Below are 22,079 nucleotides of genomic sequence, written 5' to 3'. Positions count from 1 at the left end.
TTTAGACTATCCAGAATGGTGGTACCCAGACTCTCAGCCAAATATTGTGCAGGAAGAAGAGCTTCAGTAGTCTCGTAATTACAATCTTCATAAATCCAAGTGACATCAATACATGCATGCACCAAGTACCTCTGTAGGGCATCCATCTCAGTCTCCAGACATTTCTCTAGATACTCATCCAGATTCATATTCTCAACAAATTCTTGCTGATTGGATTCAAGCAATGGGCTGTCTCGATTTCCAAGATAAAGACTCATGGCACGTTACAAACTTGTTAGATGATTAAAGCTCTGTGTGTCTTAAAATAATTATTTATGTCATTTATATTTATCTGTAAATGACAGTTTGCTACTTCAAGTGTAATATCTCCTTTATAAGATATAAGAGTCAAATATTGTAGGCAAATAAAAAAAAAAAAAATCCAAAAAGTCAAATATGTCAAATATGTATTAAATGTCTCTTTAATGTGTATTAACTGTTATATCTTGTATTTCTCTATAAATAAAGACTCTTCTCTTCTCGTTAGTGGAGGAGGCGACATTGTGAAAAAATCTCTTCCTATATTTCTCTTGCTCTTACATTGTTCTCTTGTAAAAAAATCTCTTACATTTGTCTCTTACATACATTTCTCTTTTCATATTTCTCTCTTGCGCATTTTTTTTCATGTTTTTTTAAATATATTTTTTCATATTTTTAAACTTTTCTTCAATCTCAAGGGTGTTGTAATATTCCTAATAATGGTAAGTATGACAAAAGATCTCATAAATTATCTTTATTTATGTTCTTAATGTATTTATTTTCACTAGCCCTTTTAGATGATGTTAGAAGATGTGTGAGTATGTAGTGTGTGTGGGATAAGAGGAGAGTCTTAACCATAAATTTGACTTATCGTTATGTTGATTGGTTTTTATATAGGTCGGCTATCATAGTTTCTCATATGCATAAACTCTATAATCAATCTTCTGATACTATCTCTGAGGTTTAATAACCCTTTTGGTATAAATTTTTTAACATTTATAAGAGTACTGTTATACTGTATATACAAATTATATGTATAAAAGATTCATTAATCCTTTCAAATTGATGTGATATATTTTTACAATGTAATCTTCAATTAATTTAAAACATTTTAATTTATACGGGAGAATTTATATATCAAATATTATCTACATATGTAATAAGTCAGAATCTATAATTTACTCTTATCCAATTTATTAACTTTTGATTATCAAATTAATTAACGATATATGTATATCAAAGATGCAAAGAATTTAGGCTTGCTTTATATGGCGGGCCTCTCAAATATCCAAAACCGGTGTGAGGCTCTTCTCTTTTCTAGATGTCAACGTGTTATAATCTCATTCGTCTAATCCACGTCAGCCTTAGATTCAGATTCAAAACACAGCATAAGCCTCTCTGGCAACGTTACGCACCTAATGGTGACCAAATCATCTCGTGCGTCACATGTTTACTTAAACAGTGATCCCATCCGCCGTGTCACTCTCTAACCAATCCCCAATCTTTTCTTCCCTGTTTCCTAAAATACCCCTAGAAAATAAAGATAATTACCTTTCTTTCACTCGTATATATACTCTCCTCCGTTCAACTGATGACGACACTCTGAAAGCCCCAAAATATCTCTCCTTTGAAAATCTAGGGTTTCCCAAAATACGTAAACCTAGATCCCTATCGTACAATATCTTAATTTTCTCTTAAATTTAACTCTTGAGGGTTACGGTTTTCGTCGATTCTCTTTACTTACTGTTTGATTCTGGAGAAAATTTGATCTTGCTTTAGCTTTTTCTCGTCTTATTTTGCTTGACGAAAGGTTTTCGTATTTTTGGCTTTTATTTTAAGTGGAAAATTATCCTAATTTTTTTTTTTAATTCTCGAGAAAGTTTTGGAGCTTAACGGATTTTGCTGTCGTTGATTCGGTTCAATTTTCCATTATTATTGTTTGGTTTCCGAGACAATTTGGAGTTTGAGGGTTTGAAGAGTTGAGAGAAATTAAAATTTCTGTTTGGTTGCTAGAAAATTTGTTCTTTTTGCTTTTTAATTTATTTAAGAAATTATAGCTTTTATTGAAATATCAGTGAGCTAATAGTTGAGTAATGGCGACTACTACAACTGTGGCGGCAGAAGAAGCGGAGTCGGTGGAGGATTACGAGAGCGATCCAGAAGAATTGAAACGCTCTCTTGTGATGCGAAGAAGAGAAGCGAGCGATGATGAAGAGGAGATATTAGAAGAGAGGGGAAGAGGGAAAGGAAACACTCGTGGAATGGATCGTAGGGCCCACATTCATTCGGATGATGAATCTGATGGCCAGGGCGGGGCGCCTGCTGATTATGATGATGAAGAAGAAAATCAGGATGAGGAATTAGAAGAGGAGGATGTTTATGAGGAGGAAGTTTATGATGAGGAAGAAGAAGATGAGGAGATTTCAGAGGAGGAAGTGAAAGAAGAGGAGGGGAATGCTGGGGGAGTTAAAATCAAGGAAATGGAGAGCGGTGATGGGGGAAGGAGTGTGGAAGGGACGGTGGACGTGAGTGTAGGGGATAATGATAATGAAAAGAATGATGGAGTGGAGGGTATGGAGGAAGGGAAAAAAGATAGTAATGAGCCATTTGCGGTTCCGACGGCTGGTGCTTTCTATATGCATGATGACCGATTTAGGGAAAATGTTGGTGGTCGACACAGGTATTCCTTGGATATTTTCAAGTGGATTGTAGTTAGAATGTCTTCTCCTTTGTGTATTTAAGATGATTTATTAGATGACCATAAGTTTAGGACGTTTTAAATTTTAAGTTTGCTCATGGTGTTGCTTATTGTTTGCTTAAATAATGTTGAAGGAAGGCAGGCATATTTGGGTGTTTTCTTTTTGGGGATGAAGAAGAGAAAATTCTCTAGAAGTGAACTTCTTTGAATTGGAGTAAAAGGGTCGAACTAGGGAAACATAGGTTGAATAAGTTAATTCTAGTCTCTGTCACAAGCTATGATAGTATTAGAAAACTTGTGGGCTGAGATTTAATGTATGTGCTTGCCTTTGGTTAACACACACTTAAATAAACATTTTAGAGGGTCAGTCATGGACTTGGTATATAATGTGGTCGATAGTGGTGCATCTATCTATGATATGCTGCCCTTTTCAGATTGCAGTAATAGTCATCTTCTGTTTCATATTAGGTTTTAACGTCCATACTACATAAACTTTTCTCATGCTGCTGCTCAAGTTATGGGATGTATTGTGTAGTTTTATCTAATTTCTATTTTGTTTAGGAGAACTCATGGTGGGAGGAAATTGTGGGAGTCCAAAGATGATAGAAAATGGGGGCATGACAAGTTTGAGGAGATGACTTCACAGGAAAGGCATTACGATGAGGTAAATTTTACATAGATGTCCTATCTACATGAAGAGTGCAATTCTTTTTCTCTGTTTTCTTCTGTTTTAAGAAGCCAGCCTTCTGATATATATGAATTCAGGGAAGGAGGTCTTCTAGAGGCCGCTACCGAGGTCGTGGTAAAAATCGTGGTCCAGATCATGGGTATCCTAGGGGAAACAGGTCCAAAACGTTCAATAACAACAATAGCAATCAGAACCAGGCACCTAAGGGTGTCAGAGGAAGGGGGCCCAGGAGGTATGAACCTGGTTGGAAGAACAACAATCAGGCACCTTCACAACAAAACAAACAGTGAGGACACAATTTGAGTTTAGTCACATTTTAATGGGTTCGTTTCTCTTTGTCGATCAGGATTCCCATAAAAATATTTCTATTCTCATCTTATTAGGTCTGGGAAGCCTTTTGAGAAAAGTTCACATACCAATTCAGGTAGAGCTTTCACCTCCTCGTCAAATGCAGAATCTGATCCCGTTCCTCCGAGGAAACAAGTATCTAGTTTGAGTTCTGCGTCTCCACCATTTTATCCTTCAGGCTCTTCAAATAAAGATATCAGTTTGACACAGAAAAGGGATGTACAATCTGGAAACACAAGTAGGAATCTTCGTGCTTCTGGTATGGATGAGAGTTTCTCCATGCAACCAAGTGCAATGCAGCGAGGGAAAAATGCAGCTGATGTTAGAATGGACAAACTTTATATTGATGATCCAAGTGCTTCGGCTGCTGGGAATCCTTTGAACAATCTGCAAATGCTGCCTTCCTCTCAGTCTAGGTCTCAAGGACGTGGTTTAGCTACTCCACAGCAAATTTCTTATCAACTAGCCCCACCTCAGAACCAAACCAACCGAGTTTCCCCACCAACACAACTCAATGCTGTTCAACGAAGTTTGAGTCAAAACCGTGTTCAGTCCTCTGTGCAATCGCCTCCTCAGCAGGTAGGACAGCGTTCTGCTAGTGGTTCTCAGGCCTCCTCCCCACCAAAATCAGCTTCAGTTGTAAATTCAAATGATCATAGTGAAGTGGAATCACCATCAGAATCTAGTAAATCAAAAGGTGCATTGGTTGGAAAGGGAAAAGGCAGTCAAGGAAGGGGCTCACTTATGTATGGTGGGGCTCAAGTTATGGGAGCCACTGGGAATATGACTGTTGGTCCTGGTGATCAAAATTTCCCCACCTTTTTGCCAGGTAAAGCAAAGTTATTGGATCATTTTACTTCGGTAGTCAAAAGAAATAAAGAAAAACGGTAGCTACAATATCATGCAATAAAAAAAGCTTTAGGTCTCAGGAGATAACATTTTTTCCTTGATTTTCAGGGGATCCACTTGCTATTTGTTATGCAAGGAAGTTAAAAGTTAATTCTCTGTATGTTGTTGATAACTCACTTATCAGGGATCCCTCTTTTATGAGTTGATCACTAGTAAGACATATATTTTGGACATCCCCAAATGGAGGTTTAGATTTTGTGATTCATTTTTTTGATCAGAGGTTCTAGTAAGTGTAAGATTCAGTCTCAGTGGATTTGTAGACTTGATTATTAGAATCTTGTTGATAATTATTTTTTTTAAAGTTGATTGATTATTGGCAAATAGATCCCCTAGTTTGGATCAGCTTCCTGATGTAACTTGGTTGTTCTTTATCACACTGTCGATTGAATGGAGTATAGGTTAGAAATTTGATGTATTGAACTGTTAATTTGGATATATTGTTTCAGCATATGTGATCACAAGTAAATCTCTACTTTTTATCTCTAGCTTTTAGCTGTTTTAACTTTTCATAAGTTAGAACTGAGACCTATGGCTATGAGTGCTCTTATTGTTATAAATTGGTTTGCAGTTATGCAATTTGGGGGCCAGCATCCTGGTGGTATTGGAGTTCCTGCTGTTGGCATGGCATTTCCTGGTTATGTTGCTCAGCCACAGCTTGGTTTGGGGAATTCCGAAATGACATGGTATAGTAATTCTCTCTTTGCTTAAATATTTTGGGCTTCCTTTAAATGTTTTGGTTAGTTTGTTAGGTGGGTGATTGATTTGCCGCACATGGTTGAAATCATTTACTTTTCTTGATTGAAGCAGAATTTATAATGTACCAACATTAAATACTTCCCTTCATTCTACTGATAGGAGATTGCATTTGCGCTCATTTGGTTTAGAGTGGTGGTAGTGTTACTACCATGTGTCTTCTCTAATGTATCTGCCCTTTTAAATCTGTTTATGTTCATGCTTTGCTTTCTCTTAGAATGCTGGAAATTAATAGTGGTTGCCGTTTTTGCTTTTTTAGGCTTCCAGTTCTGGCTGGTGCTGCAGGAGCTTTGGGTGCTTCATATTGTCCACCTTATATTGCTGTTGATGGTTCTTATCATCCTCGCCAGTTAGGTCAGACATCTTCGACTGGTTCCTCAAGGTTAGTAGCGTTATGTCTGCCACTTATTTGATCAGTTACTATATTGTCTTTTGATTTTTTCTTCTTTGCTTCCATAACTTTATTGTTGCAGTGTTAAACAGTTCTGTTTTATATGTATCGGTATATTCACTCCAATTGCTATCAGTTTCTCTTTGTAGAATAATCTTTATTATTGAAATAGAATCTTGAACTTAGTTCGTTGTAAGATTCAGATGTGCACTAGGTAAAAGTCCAAGGTGAAGAGGGTGGATAGTAAATGAAAAAAGTTGGCACATTCTAAGGACATCCTTTGTGGGATTTCTCATTCATTTTATCTACAGTTTTGTACTGGAACATGAAACTCATTGAACCTTTTAGTATTTTATGTCTTATAATCTTGATATATTCGTCACTTTCAACAGTAAGGGTTATGTTAGTATTTTGATGATACAGCTGCCTGTTCTAAGGTAAATATGAATGAAGAAATTGTCTTCAATCAGATGATCTCTAATAAAAGCTGCGGTGCTTGGAAAGATAATTATACTCATATGACTTAATCTACTTTTTTTTTTTTTTTTTTTTCGTAATGCTAGTTTCTTTATATGTTCACATTGTCATAGATAGCCGAAGAAAGTAATTATGAGAGTAACATATTGTTCCCCTGGTTTGATGGATTTTTATATTTTTTCCCATTGATTGCAGCAAAGAAATTACTTCTAACAAACCCAATAATGAATGGAAGCCTTCCCTGAAACCAGGTAAGAATTTATGTTGCATTTTCAAATTTTGTGCTCATATACTGTTAAAACACACTGTCATTATTTGCTGTTGTAATTAAGCTAAAAATATGTACATATTTTTTTCCCACAGAGCCTGGAAGTGATGAATTTGGGCAACAACAGAACAAACCTCAGCCTCGCAGGCAAGTTGAATTCTTCAACGAATTCTGATTGGGGGGTGTTTATCCCGTTTTATATTGAGCTCCGTGTTATTTGTATTTTGCTTCCTGTCGATTTTATTTTTTAAAAATTTGATGCAGATACTCAGCTATGAATTTGGCGAATGATGTGCTTAGATAGGATGGAGCCTATTGAATAAGCAGCTGAAGGTTAAAGTTTTGCTCAATAAGACTTTTTACGCCGATTCGGTGTTGCAAAGTTTCTTAGTGTGGTTATTTGGTGGTGCAGGCCTTCTTCCAGGCCCTCTGTGATCTCCAGCTTTTGTTCTGGAGCACTTTGGGCCACTGTTTGTTCCAATATAATTTAGGTAGTTTGTACTGGCTTCTGTTTTCTTCTCTTAATCCGAAGTCTTTCATTTTCATTCATTTGTTGTGTACTCAACCTTTCCCCTTCTGTTTTTTGCTCTTGCAGTTATATATGACAAACACCTGTTCATGCTGCGGTCAATTTAATAACATTATTGTGGCCTGACAGGTGGCAAATCCTTGTTTAAATTTGCGGTATGAATGTGCATTGAAGATGAGTGCCTTTAATGTTTGTATTGTGAATTTATGGAACAAAACTTGTGATATCAGCAGTGTGTTTCTGTTTCTCAGGTGTTTTTCTTTTTGTGGCTTGTTTTTTATGTGAAGCTTGGAAGAAATGTTGGACAAGTCTTCTCCAAGAACTTCATATGAAAAATGGAACCAAGAATTATTGTGCAGCAGGTCTTTCTCTTGGTGAAACAGAATTTTTTTCTATATAGATGGATGATGTTTGAGTTTCGTATCGATGTTTAGTGACATTCCCTTAATATTGGTTATTTGTTGGTTGATTGGTCTCTTAATATCCCAGTATTTGTGTACTGAGAGTGAGTGGGGTGGTTGGTATTTTTTCTTAGCTAATTAATTAGTAGTGTGTTAACACTTAACAGCTGCTCATCTAGACCATGTAATGCTTGGCTATGATAATATTTCATCAGTTTAATTGTGATTAAATAATGGAAACAGTTCATCTCTGCTAGACTTCTTATTTGCCGTTGGATTTCACCATACATGAAATTTGAAACTAGTTAAGACCATTTACTTTGAAAGCTAATATTCTATTAAGTGCCTCTGAGGGGGCGTTTGGTTCAAGAATGTTAGATTATTAGGAATGTTGGATCATTGGAAAGATAGATTACCTTGGAAGATTACTGGAAATCTTTAGAAAAATGTGTTTGGTTAGTTGGTGGGTATGTTATATTAATATGTTTGGTTATGGAGAATAAATTGGTGGGTATGTTATTTAAATTACCAAATTGTCCCCTTTTCAAATATTAATATAATATTATTTTTATTATTAATTTTTGAATAATTTTTTTTTAACCTCCAATATTTCAGATTTAGTTAAAACACCCTGGTTTATATAAAACTTTAATTTATTACGAAATCACCCCCATCACCTGCTGTCGCCTGTCGTCACTNAATTTATAATGTACTGGCATTAAATATTTCCCTTGATTCAACTGATAGGCGATTGCATTTGCGTTCATTGGGTTGAGAGTGGGGGTAGTGTTACTGCCACGTTTCTTCTCTGAATCATTTGATATTCATGCTTTGATATTTTCGAGAATGTTGGGAATTAACTGTAGTTGCGTTTTTTGCCTTTTTAGGATTCCAGTTCTGGCCGGTGCTGCATATTGTCCACCCTATGTTGCTGTTGATGGTGCTTATGATTCTCGCCTGTTAGGTCAGACATCTTCGAAAGTTGTTATATTGTCTTTTGATTTCTTCTCCTTTGCTTTGGTAACAATATTGTTGTAATGTTAAACAGTTCTGATCCATGGTTTGATGAATTTTTATATTTTTTTCCCAGTGATTGCAGCAAAGGATTTACAACTAACAAATCAAATAATGAATGGAAGCCTTCCCTAAAACCAGGTAAGAATTTATGTTGCATTGAAGGTTGAATTTTTGCTCAAAAGACTTTATGCCGATTATGTGTTGTAAAGTTTCTTAGTGTGGTTATCTGGTGGTGCAGGCCTTTTTCCAGGTCCATTATGATCTCCAACTTTTGTTCTGGGGCACTTTGGACTGCTCTTTTTCCAATTTAATTTGGGTAGTTTACACTGGCTTCTGTTTTCTTCTCTGTATCTGAAGTCATTCTTTGGCTATCTGGTGGTGCAGGCCTTTTTCCTTGTCCATTGTGATCTCCAGCTTTTGTTTTGGAGCCCTTCAAGCAACAGTGTGTTCTAATATAATTTAGGTATTTGTACTGGCTTCTATTTTTTCTGTTGATTTCATTCATTTGTTGTGATTACTCACCCTTCCCTCTTATGTTTTTTGCTTTTGCAGTTATATACGACAAACGCCTGCGCACGTTGCAGTAAATTTAATAACATTGCTACAGCCTGATAGGTGGTGGATCCTTGTTCAAAAAATAAAAAAATAAAAAAATAAAAGAAGAAGCAAAAAGAAAAAGAAGACGATGAAAAAAGAATAAAAAGGGAAAAAAGAACAAAAAGAGGAAAATATTTGTACAATGGCTTGTCCCGTTGGTAGGACGTGGAGGTTTGTCTTTCAGAGTCCAACGTTGTCCGTGGTTATTTTGCCATTAGATAGCTTTCCACAGGTATTAATTACATCAATTACTGTCTTTTGACTTTTTATTTGTGGTTCTTTTAATTTTTTAAATGATATTTTTCATTGACATACTTTTCTAGAGACATATTGCTTTAAGAATCCACCAATTATTATTTATGTGAACTTAAGTGTTCAATAAGAAACTACTAGTTTTTCATTAAATTTTTCAGTGTTTTAGATCATTATTTGTGATGTAATCATGGAGTTCAAGCTTTGATAAACGCACTAAAAATGCCGTTCCTAAAATGCCAAGAAACATTTACACATATGCTTCTTGTTCTCCATGTTCTTATGACAAGCTCAGGTGCTGGGAAGAATCTTCTTAGATGTTATGAATTTATAAGTATATATGGTCTGTAGATCGGGAGCATGTTACCATTTATGAGATTGCATTTGGCTGACAGCTCATGTTAACAATCTCAGAAGCTTGATTGGATGGTTGTTGATTAATTATTTTCTTCTCACAGAAAAGGGCAATCACGATAAGGTATAGAAATGGAAACATGAGACTATCTAACCGATGTATAGACATGGTCAGAGTTAGAGAGCTGCGAATGAACTTCAATATGCAAGTAGAAGAGGAGGTTGCGAATGCAGCGCTATTAAGGTATTCGAGGCAGAGATAAGAATATAAAAGTGGTATACACCCTGAGCTTGAGCATGTTGTTGAATTGTCATCGTTGAAGAGAAGACCAAGGAAAGGGAGAACAAGATTGAAGATGGTGAAATGGAATCGCACATGTTTATCGGGCCAAATTTTATCCAATATGATGATCACATGATGGCCACCGAAGTTGAAGTTACGACAAGACGGTGGCCTGCTAAAAATAAATCTGTTGGCTTAACTTCCTCTTGGTGTAACTAAGATGAGCTAGTTGTTCAGCCTTTGAAGAACCAGAAACAAATCTGTTGGTGAACTTCCTCTGGGTAATTGATGTAGTTGGTTGTTTTAGCATTTGAAGAGCCAAAAGCAAATCTATTGCTTGAACTTCCTTTGGGTGTAATTGGAGATGAGCCGGCGTTTTCTTCATTTGGGCAGCATGAACAAATTGAGGCAAGGAAGGATGGTTCTTATGCCTTGAAGAAGCAATTGCTGCACCAACTTCTGAGATTTTCATTGGGGCACCACGAACAAATTGAGGCAGGGAAGGATATGGTGTTATGCCTTGAAGAAGCAATTGCTACACCAGTCCGAAATTATCCATTGATGAAAAGGATATTGTGATGGAAAGAGATAAGAAGCTTGTAGAGAGAATGCAAATCCGAGAGAGAAGCTGGAGAAGCTGATGGAAGCTGGAAAAAGTAGTGAAGTTTTATCTCCAACTTAATTGGAAGTGTGAAAGCTTTAGGGAGAAGTTGTGCAGCATAAATCAATTGTGGAAGTAATTTTGCAACGTAAGCAGTGTTGTCTATCTCTGAAACAGTTGTTGATATGTATAAGTTTCTTCATTAAAAAAAAAAAAAAAAAAGAAACAAAAAACTATGAAGAAGGAAAAAAAAAATGTTTACAAAAACTGTCACATTAACGAGATGCGGAGGTATGTCTTTCAAAATCCAACGCTATCTGTGGTTATTCTGCTTCTGGATGGCACTCCACAAGTATTTAATTATTTATTTCAGTCATTGAATTGTATTTATGCTTCTTGTTTTTTACTGTTTATTGTCTATTTCTTGTACACTCCATTTGAGGACCAAAAGATAATGACGTATGCAACTTCTACTAGATAACTTTTGTACGTATCTCGGAACCATCCTAGCTTGGGATGATAATCGTAAGTTGTACGTATGTGTTTTTCAAGTTTTGCATGATGTATTGCTCACCTCCTCTGTCTTCGTATATTTGCAGCAGGGCAGACTATGTAAAGTACTGATCGTCAGGGAAAAAGATGAAGCTGCTGGGTTTAAGATTTGTACTGCTCTTTCTTCTCATCAGATTTTTAAGATAACTTATGTTTGGAATTACATTCCAGTTTCATTGGAGATGTGGAGACTGCAACCACTGTCGTTCTGGATCAGACCGGCAGGTAGGCCCAAGCTAGGAGAACGATGGTGAATCAAAGCTAAACTCCAGATTGCACAGGGCCAAATATAAAATGCCATGGAAACATTCACATTTGCTTGCTGTTCTCAATGTCATTAGGTATATTATGAATTTTATATGTATATATGGTCTGTAATTCAGGACATGTTACCATATATGGGATTGCATTTAGCTGACAGCTCACGTCACTATCCTCAGAATTTTAATTGGACAGTTGTTTGATAATTATTTTCTTCATTTCTTTTCTCCTCACATAAAAGGGCTATAGGAGTATAGATGGAAGCATGGGACTATCTAACTAATGTATAGACATGGCTGAGTAAGTGAAAGCTGCAAAGAACTCTAAATAGTGAGTAGAAGAGAAGGCTGTGAATGCAGCGGTTGATGCTATTAAGGTATTTAAGGTAGAGAAATGGAAACATAACACTATCTAGCTAATGTGTAATCATTCGGATTCGCTGAATGACATCATATATTTGTAAGTTTTGTCTAAAGCCCTGTTATCTATTCCTCCCTTTAAATGTTATCTTGTTAATTTTTTGTTCTTTGACAGGAATGTTCAACCATCAGAAAAAATGAAGGATGCATATGCGAAGACCAGAAGATAATGATGTATGCAACTTCTCCTCTGTCTTCGTACATCGATTTACACATCTGCTTTCTGTTCTCCAAGTTCCAAGTTCTTATGACAAGCTTAGGTGCTGGGTCTTAAGGTATTTTTTCTTATTTTACTAAAATAAAATTTACTTATTTTATTTAATCTCTACATATATATATATGTATGTTTTTGAAATAACTCTAAATGGTTAGAAGCAAAGAATTCCCAAATTCCATAATAAATCTAACCCAGCACTCACACGGAATAAAGCGATTTCATATAAAGAGTTTGTATGAATAAACTTGTCATATCTCTGGTGATCATGAGCTGTTATTGGCTCAATGATTAAAATAGCTCTTTTGATCTAACTTTGTCTTAAAAAATTATTCTTCTGGTAACACTAACGTTTGGTAAAAAAGACTTGCATTCAACATTTATATTTAATCAGTAGCATGTTTTTCGACTAATGAATTATATTTGTTAAAAAAGCACTTATATTTTGTACTTCACATACCCACTGGTTTCATGAAACGAAATTTTGATGTACTCAAGCATTACAGAATTTGTCAAAAGAAAATTTGGAATGAGAAGAAACCAACACCTCTGTTCCCATCTAACAAATTTATCCCATCCACATCTTTCATTTACATTTGAAAATCAAATTTGAAAATAAAAGAAAATTGCCTTTTTGAAATGACTGGAATAACTCTCCAAATTAGAAAGAAGTAATTAATTAACTACTAAATTTTTTTTCTTTGTAAACAAGGGAAACAACTTTTGCAAGCCAAAATTAAGTGCCCTGTTTCCATGGAACATTGGCTTTAAAGGCACTCATTTTTTAAATTAATTCAACGGCAATTAAACTCTGTTTTCATGTAATAATACAAGATCTCATCACTATTACCCTGTTTCCATAGATAAGCTACAATAATCTTCTATAAATAAACAAACATATAAAAAAAATTCATCAAGATTTGCAAGTGAAACACCTGGTTAGTTTCTTCTTTTGTACCTTTGCAAGTCAAACAGCAGTGAAGAAGCATTTTGATTGCCATGCTTGGATCATCCTTGGGAAAGAATACTTGAACAAGGATCTACCAAAGGACAATTGTACACTTGCCATTCAAACAGGGTTCGCTCAACTGAAGACAGACAAATTGGATGAGAAGAATCTGATTGAGAGAACATGATGGAAACATCTCCTAAAACTCACCCCTATAGTTAACAATAACAGCCAACAGAGGTACAAAGATGAAAAATAGGCAAAACACAACCCAACAACAGCCAAAAGAAACAAATAAAACCAGAAAATAGAAATAATGTTTGTCTTCGAGGGCCAATTCCTCCCGGATAAAGCTGAATTTCGAGGGTCAGCACCTCCAATTCCCACAAATCCAAAATGATCTCCCTACCGCTCTCTCACGTCCCTCTTTTATAGATTCTAACCAACTACTCACACCCTTCATGCCTAATGCCACTTGACAGCCACACCCTTTACCCTTTTGCCCTTTGCTTTTATCATTTTGTTACCCTGGGTCCGTCAGAACACTTGTTGAGCTCACTTAGGTATGATCAACTTCGGCTCAGTTTCAATCTTTTTGATGTAACTCCAAAATTAACTCAACTGCAAGAAATCAGAAAAGTGAAGGAACTAGATAGCGTTTGGGAATCAAAGAAAACAAACAATCACACAAACAAATAGCGAAAAATAAAAAGAAAGAGCACACACCCAAATCCAATCAACCAATTATTATTTATGTGAACATAAGTGTTCAATAAGAAACTACTATTTAGTTTTTCATTAAATTTTTCGGTGTTTTGGATCATTATTTGTGATCATGGAGTTCAAGCTTTGACTAAAAAATGCAGTTCCTAAATGGGAGAGAAACGTTTACACGTCAGTCCCTATAGTTCTAGTAGACCCAAACAAGGACAACTTGATTTTTTTTAAATTTCAAATTCGTCCTCCCTTAGAAACTAAATTTCAAATTCGTCCGTTGGTATTACCCAACATGTTTATTTAAACCTAATAGCGCGCTGGCGGCATATCCACCCTTACCGCGCGGTTCATCTCCTTTCTTCTCTTCACATCACCGGCGTCTCCACGACAAATCACTCCATCCCACCCCACCCTATTTTTCTTTCTCTAATAGTATATGTAGTTTACAATCTCTTAGTTTATTCAACAGAAAAAGAAAAAGAAAATCCAGTCCGATGACGCATAGAACGATAACTTTTTGATCTTTTAAGATAAACCTTTAAGCAAACATCCTTAATATCAACAAGGGTACCAATGAAAAACCTTAAACATAGCAACAGGAATAGCAAGCACGGTCTCAATAAGGCCAAGTTTCAAGGGCTCACTCCAAAATGCAACACCTCTCAGTGGAATTGAACACAATATGGCCTGCAATAGCTTGCATATAAAGTACAGAATAAAAATAGTGAAAGAAAGACCAGCATGAGCCATGGCTATGTATAGAGCAAGTCTCACCTGAGGATCACCAGACAATGTGTTTTTATGAACTGGGTGAGTGGAATTTCCCTTCTCCGGCTGTGGCGCTGTCGACGCGTGAGGCGGAGGGTTTAGCGAAGGCTTACGAATTGAGGCTGATCTAAACATGTCCTCCCATGGAATAGTTGCAGAACCCAGTTTTCCATCTAGGTCCCCTGAATATGGCACTAACTCTATATCAAAAACACAAAGCTTGGATCTTTACAACAAAGATTGGATTTTTAGATTAAAAAAAAAAAAGATTTGTTTCCCCTTGTTTTGATTTTTTTTGAGAATATTTTTCTTGACCAATCCCAATTGACACAACTGCAAACAGATAGAGAAAATTTTTTTTAATGAAACCCACTCAAAACAGAACAGAACAGAACACAACACAAGAGGAGGGAACTGACTGAATGATGATGAGTTAGATGCTGACACAAGAAGTGGGTATTAATGTGTGTTGTGTCAGCAAACCTTTCGACTATATTTAGGTTTGATGATCTGAATGGATGAATGAATGAATGAAATGAATAATTTAGAGGCTTCTGTTTGTGGGGATAAAGTAAAAGTAACTACAGAACCACCCTTTCATCACCTTTATTTTTCTTAATGTTATTAATTTATTATCTAAATTGTTAATTGACTTTCTTAATGACTTGGAATTATCACTGTTCCCAAGAGAAAAATGCATATGATTTCTTGATCATTAAGATGTAATTATATGATGGTATGAAAAAAGAAAAAAAATAAAATCTTTTTTTATTTTTTATTTATTAGGCCAAAAAATTATTAATCATATCATTTCATTATTAGCTTCTCTTTTATGTTTAAAGAATTGTATTTAAATCATAATTAGTCAATCTTTTTTTCTTTGTATTTGTCATCGGAGTGTTCGAGTCAGTTTATGTGCACATTAGCTAATTCCTTGGGATCCTGAAATTGACAACTAGATAAATCTCCTTAGTGGTCATCCTTTAGGGACTTGAGATAAATCCTCTTGGTGATAATTCCTATTAACAACGACCTCTTGAATAATATTCAAGAGTAATGATGACTTAATAATCGAAACTTTATTATAACAATTTAACCCATATCTAAATGCTTAAAAAAATAAAGAAGAATGTTTAGTGAACATAAATGTGTCGTTTTCCTTGCTTTTATTATTTTTTATTTTCTACAACATCCTGTCAGTTGTCTTCTCGAGAGCAACTGTTAGTCTGTTACAAACTTCCAAGTTCTGATAGCATTTGCGGGGTCAACTACAAGTCTACAACTGATTTTAGCCATTGGATACCTTAATCTATAGAAGGTGGCAAACATCCAAGGGCCTAGCAGAGGAAAAACGCAGACGTGGGCACCATTATTTGGTCATCCAAACTCTGTAAGTTTGAGCTGTTAGTTGCTGTCAGATGTTAATTTATTTATATGACATATTTATCAGAAAGTAAAGTGCAGATTGAAAAAATTTACGAAAATAGGGATTTATCCTGTGAGGTTGAGGTTACTAGCAATTCGTTGTACCCACACACGCAAGAAAACAAGCATAAAGTAAACGGGAAACACCAGAGTGGTGTTTTGTAATGCTCTCTCTTTAGCCAGTATACTCGTAAAATAACAGTAAAACTCACTAAAAATATATAAGAAAATATATATGGAGATAAATATAAAATAATGGACCTATAACTAATTTTTCTTTATATACAAATCTTTACATAATGAAATAAAGTCACAAAACATCAACTCAACAGTGTTGCCAAACCCTTCTGCTTCTTAACGTTCCAAGCGATCACATCTCACCTACTACCTGCGAAAACATTGAAAACAACGGTTGGAATCTAGTATAAAAAAGTTTAAAAATTAACAAAAACACCTCTACCCACCCACATTTGTCAGATTCTAGCCACCACCATCGGAAGGTGGCCAGAATCTAGTATAATGGCACACTATCAGCTGGATCTGGCCATTAGTGTGTTGATCTATCATTTTTCGGCCAGATCTTTAGTCGTAGCTGGTCGTCAACGACGGCTAGAAATGGCCGTAGATCTGGCCGAAAAAGACCATATCGCCATAACGCCAGGTACCGGTGGTGGTGGCCGAAATCTAGCAACTGTGGGTGGGGGTGTTTTTGTCATTTTATATATTGGGGCGTTTAGTAAATTAGCCAACCTAGAGGGGTGTTTTTGTTAATTTTTTAAATCCTACCTAGTTATTCTCACCAGCTCTAAAAATACCAAAAATCTTATCCAAAATAATAAAACAAATGAACCCTAAATTATATCTACCGTAATATTAGACTGGTAACATTACCATTGTTTGTTTGTCACTTTAACAATCCCTTATAGTGGTGAAAGAACTAATTGGAAAGAGAAATTGAAGGAACCATGTAGGCTGAGTTGGGCTAGTTGCCTGCTCATTTTGGGCTTGGGCTTTAGATGGGGCAAAAGGCTTAGGAATTACAAAGGATCATCTTACTTGAAAGGGGTGCTAAATGTCAAACAAGTATTGTAACCATGTAATTATGTACCCTTTTTTTTTTTTTAAAGAAAAAAAGGATTTACCAAAGTTTATTGTAGTAATCATTCCAAGAAAAAGAACGTAAATAAATATTATTGATATCTTTTTAAAATTGTCGAGGGTGTTAGGATATCTATCCATCCTTTCGTACGGATGAAATTAAAGTTTTTTTGTGTTACATCCACACTCTATTTTATAATCTTAAACTTTTATTTCTTGCATAAATCCTTAAATTAAACTATCATACACATTGTTTTTATGAAAATACACTGCCACTTTTCAGATTTTGCATTATTTTGATTATAAAATTGAAATTTCTCTTTAAATCCTATTTAATACACTAATTAAGGTTTCATGGGTATTAGGGTTGAAAGAGAAATTTTTAAATATAAAATAATTTAAGCGTAGTTAGTAATGTGGGATTCTGATCAAATAGGTGGCATCTAAAAGTCATTGCCCCTAGATATTTTACATTTACTTCAAGGGTGTCAAATTCTTGGGTAAGATCAAAGTTTGTATAGGTCCAGACCCAAGTAAGTGTTGATGTTGGGTTTTGATATTTTGGGTTGGGCCAAGTCTACCTTGATAGAAAATCTAGGTCACTATACCCAGATTAACGGGTTTAATTACGTAAAAATATTTAAGGTTTATAACATTGAAGAATAAACCTGTACAAATATAATTATTTATAAAATTAAATCTGCACATGTGATAAAAAAATTCATGAAAATCTTGGAAAAATAAATTTTATATGTCAAAGTCAAACAAATCAAACATATGCTTAAAAAATCCAACATTAATACGTATTAATATTCTTCCTATTGAAAGTTAAATTTCAGATGTGATAAATAAATCAAACATAACGTGGATGCGATCGCGCTAGCGAACATGCCCCACAAATTCATTATCCCTAGCATGAAGCCCTATGACGGCACAACCGACCCAGATGATCACATAGCCTCATACAAGCAATGAATGTTCACTGTCTCGATACCCCAAATGCTAAGGGAAGCTTGCTTGTGTAAGAGTTTTGGTTCAAGCCTATCTAGTCCGGCTCTTCAATGGTACACTAACCTCCCAAATGGTTCAATCAACTTATTCGCACAGCTTACCGACACCTTCGTGGAGCAATTCGCCAACAACAAGAAACTTGAGAAACTGTCGGCGAACCTGTACAGAGTATACCAGAAAAAAGGGGGAGCCGTTGAGAGAATACGTCAGCAGATTCAACAAAGAAAAAATCTTCATCCTTTCCTGTAACCCTGAGATGACCATAGACGCCTTCAGGAAGGGTCTCCTCCCAGATGGTGAATTATACAAAGAACTGACAAAGCTTGGTTGCACCACGATGGAAGACGCCTTGGCCAGAACTGTGATTCAAATAAGGTGGGAGGAAGATGAGATGAATCAGGCAAGTCATGCCAGGGATGACCTAAGGTGGAATGATAAGAGGCCAGAGCTCAGATTGATTGAACCTTGTCACCAACCCCCTCCACGCAATCTGAACAAAGTCAGAAAACCATATGACCGCCAGCCACTTAGAACCAACAATAGACCAACTGGATCGAGCCGATACAAAATCCCAGAGTACAACCTCATCTCGAACCGGCCCAGGTCGTGGCAATCATGAAAGGAATAGGGTCTAGCGTTAAGTGGTCAGGCAAGCTCAATGCCAAAGCAAGGAGAGACACGACCAAGTGGTGTGAGTTCCATGACGACCATGGACATAACACTGTGAACTGCATTGCCCTGCGGTTGGAGGTCGCTGCATTATTGAAGAGGGGACATCTCCAAGATCTGTTGACAGATAAAGGGAAGAATACCATCAGTCAGAAAAGCACGAAAGAAACATCTCCACCTTTATGGGAACCTACGCTAAAAGGATTCTGCTCAATCATCTTAGGAGGGTCAGAGATCAGTGGGGTTAGTTATTCCTCAGCCAAATGCTACGCCAGAGCAAAAAACAACCATGAAATCCAATCCATCCATCCATCCTCTCGGTCACACACCCACTAGGTAATTCAGTTCAAAGATGATGGGGCTAGTCACCTTGGCCGCCCCTCATCACGATGCTCTAGTCATTTCCCTCCAAATCGCCAACATCCTGGTCAAGAAAGTATTCATAGATGGGGGGTCCTCGGCAAACATTCTTTTCCTTGAAGCAGTAAAGGCGATAAGTCTAGAAGAAATAAACATCAATAGACGACCAACCATACTGGTCAGGTTCAGTTTCGAGCAGAAATACACCATCGGAGAGATCGTCCTTCCTGTTTACGCTAGAGGAGTAAACAAGCAAACCGTTTTTCTACTGATTGACTATCTTTCACCATACAACATCATCTTCGACCGACCTTGGATCCACACATGCGAGTTGTTCCATCCACCTTCCACTAAACGATCAGGTTTCGTACAAAATGGGGAGTAAGGGAAATCAAGGGCGACGCTAAGGTTTCTAGAGTTTGTTACAAGAACGCCTTCAAAAGCAGGTTAGATCGACCATCTATGGAAGAGTTGGATGAAGTGCAGATACACTCGGAAGGCCTCGAAAAAAAGACCCATATAGGTTCTTGCCTTAGGCCTAAGACAAGAGAGAAACTCATAGAATTCCTCAGACAAAACCAGGATTGTTTCACCTGGTCCCACACTGACATGATAGGAGTTAGCCTAGAGGCAATGGTCCACCACCTCAAAGTAGATCCGGATCACCCGCCAGTGAAGCAAAGGCGAAGGAAGTTCGCACCAGAGTGCAACCGGATTGTCAATGAAGAGATTGACAAGTTACTGAGTAATGATCTGATTAGAGAGGTCCACTACCCCGAATGGCTAGCAAACGTCGTGGTCGTAAAGAAAAAGAACGGAAAGTGGAGGGTTTGCATTAACTTCATCGACTTAAACAAAGCATGCCCTAAGGACTCATTCCCTCTCCCACATATCGACATGATGGTCGATGCGACTGTAGGCCATGAGCTCCTAAGTTTCATGGATGCTTTCTCAGGGTACAACTAGATTTTGATGCACCCCGACAACCAGGAGAAGACAACATTCATCACAGAGAGAGGAACCTACTGCTACAAGGTGATGCCATTCGGTCTCAAGAACGTCGGGGCTACCTATCAGCAGCTAGTCAACAGAATGTTTACCGAACACCTCAAGGACACCATGGACGTTTATATCAATGACATGCTCATCAAGTCCCTGACGACCGAGCAGCACCTCGACCACCTCAACTAGGCATTTGCCGTCCTAAGGAAGTATGACATGAAGCTGAATCTAGCCAAATGCTCGTTCGGTGTCTCGTCAGGTAAATTCTTAGGATACATGGTAACTTAGTGGGGGATAGAAGCCAACCTCGACCAGATCAGAGCGATCCTCAATATACCATCACCAACTTGCATCAAAGATATCCAACGCCTTGCAAGAGTGGCCGCCTTGAGCCGCTTCATCTCCAAATCCGCTGACAAGTGCCACCACTTCTTCCACACACTCAAGAAATCTAAGAAGTTTGAATAGGCCCCTCCCTGCAAGGAAGCCTTGCAATAATTGAAAAGATACTTAACCTCCCCTTTGCTTTTTTTTAAGCCTATAGATGGGGAGAAGCTTTTCACCTACCTGGCGGTCTTAGAGACATCAATCTCAATAATGTTAGTTTGGGAAGATAATATGAAGCAGTTACCGGTTTACTATGTAAGTAAGTCATTCCTCAACGCCAAAACACGATACAGTCAGCTGGAGAAACTGGTCCTCGTCCTCGTCCTCGTCCATGCATCCAAGAAGCTTAGGCCATACTTTCAGTGCCACTCCATAGTCGTACTCACCTCTTTTCCACTCAAGAAGATACTACACAAGCCAGAGTTATCAGGTTGACTCACGCAATGGACGGTAGAGTTTAGTGAGTTCGACATATCTTTCCAGCCATGTACTATTGTCAAGTCCCAAGCACTGGCAGACTTCATTGTTGATTTCACCCTGAACACCACTGTCCAAGCAAAAAGAGAGTTATTATGCATAAACAGTGGGTCACCTTCAAAGTGGACTTTCTTAGTGGATGGCTCAAGCAATGTGAATGGAAGCGAGCCGGGGTTAGTACTAACTACACCAGAGGGAGACGTCATCCAGCGGCCATACGATGTGGATTCAAGTGCACCAACAACGAAGCCGAATACGAGACTCTCAAGACTCTCTTTAGCCAAAGAAATCAGAGTAAGGAGGCTGGAGGTAAAATCTAACTCCCAAGTCATGGTCAACCAACTGCAAGGCACTTACCAAGCACGTGACTCAAAGATGACGACCTACTTGAACCTGGTCAAAGAATTACAGACCGAATTCGAAGAATTCTCCATCGCCTAAGTCCCAAGAGTGGAGAATACTCATGCTGATGCCCTTGCTGACCTCGACTTAGCCCTTCAATGTTCTTCATAGTCATCCATCCCACTTTTATTCCTACAATGGCCGACCAACTGGAAGGAACAACCAACAAGTAAGGCACCTGAAGAAACAACGGACATCGAACTGGCCAACTCTTGGATGACCCCGATAGTGAAGTACTTGGAACACAATGAGCTCCCAGCCGACAAGAACAAAGCACGCTGCCTAAGAGCGAGAGTCGCCAGGTTTACCATGTATGAGGGCCAACTCCTTAGGAATCTGGCCCTACCTCAAGAGCATAACCCTAGAAGAGGCCAAACGGGTTCTCGTCGAACTCCATGAAGGCGAATGTGGAAAACATGCAGGAGGACGCAACCTCGCACACCGGGTGATCACCGCTGGATACTATTGGCCAACCATACGCACTGATTCAGCAGCTTATGTGAAAAGATGTGACAACTGTCAAAGGTTCACCCACGTCTCACACCTCACACCCGAGCGACTTCACTGCACTCTCACACCTTGGCCGTTCATGAAGTGGGGAATAGATATAGTAGGAAAGCCTCCTACTGTCCCGGGCAGTGAGTCTTCATGTTGGCTGTGACTGATTACTTTACCAAGTGGATCAAAGCCGAAGCATTTGCACAAGTCAAAGACCGAAGGTAAAAGCTTTCATTTGGAAAGCAGGTTTGGGATACTGAAGGAAATCTTCACAGACAATGGATCC

At 37.5% G+C, this 22,079-nt stretch overlaps 1 protein-coding gene and 1 long non-coding RNA gene across 6 annotated transcripts; both read left to right on the top strand.

The window, feature by feature from the left end:
* Positions 1 to 1,626: 1,626 nt before the first annotated feature.
* On the top strand, positions 1,627 to 7,560 carry LOC116115630 (protein MLN51 homolog). 5 transcript variants are annotated; one of them, XM_031401763.1, is made up of 12 exons: positions 1,627 to 2,698; positions 3,278 to 3,380; positions 3,482 to 3,690; positions 3,788 to 4,581; positions 5,230 to 5,344; positions 5,674 to 5,796; positions 6,478 to 6,533; positions 6,646 to 6,697; positions 6,815 to 6,883; positions 6,963 to 7,041; positions 7,146 to 7,234; positions 7,331 to 7,560. In XM_031401763.1, the coding sequence occupies exons 1-9, from the start codon at positions 2,112 to 2,114 to the stop codon at positions 6,852 to 6,854; spliced, it is 2,079 nt and encodes a 692-aa protein (XP_031257623.1). In that variant the 5' UTR covers positions 1,627 to 2,111; the 3' UTR covers positions 6,855 to 6,883; positions 6,963 to 7,041; positions 7,146 to 7,234; positions 7,331 to 7,560. The 5 variants fall into 5 exon arrangements, with proteins under 5 accessions (XP_031257623.1, XP_031257626.1, XP_031257624.1 ...); XM_031401766.1 differs by having other exon boundaries at positions 6,963 to 7,044; XM_031401764.1 differs by having other exon boundaries at positions 6,815 to 7,041; positions 7,367 to 7,560.
* Positions 7,561 to 8,760: 1,200 nt separating this feature from the next.
* Positions 8,761 to 10,585, top strand: LOC116115640. The gene is made up of 3 exons (XR_004125703.1): positions 8,761 to 8,960; positions 9,050 to 9,326; positions 9,805 to 10,585. It is a non-coding gene; the product is annotated as an uncharacterized LOC116115640 (long non-coding RNA).
* Positions 10,586 to 22,079: the final 11,494 nt, after the last annotated feature.

The sequence above is a fragment of the Pistacia vera genome, unplaced genomic scaffold, assembly GCF_008641045.1.
Source record: "Pistacia vera cultivar Batoury unplaced genomic scaffold, PisVer_v2 Contig749, whole genome shotgun sequence".
Lineage (NCBI taxonomy): Eukaryota > Viridiplantae > Streptophyta > Magnoliopsida > Sapindales > Anacardiaceae > Pistacia > Pistacia vera.
This window is presented reverse-complemented; position numbering and strand designations above follow the sequence as displayed.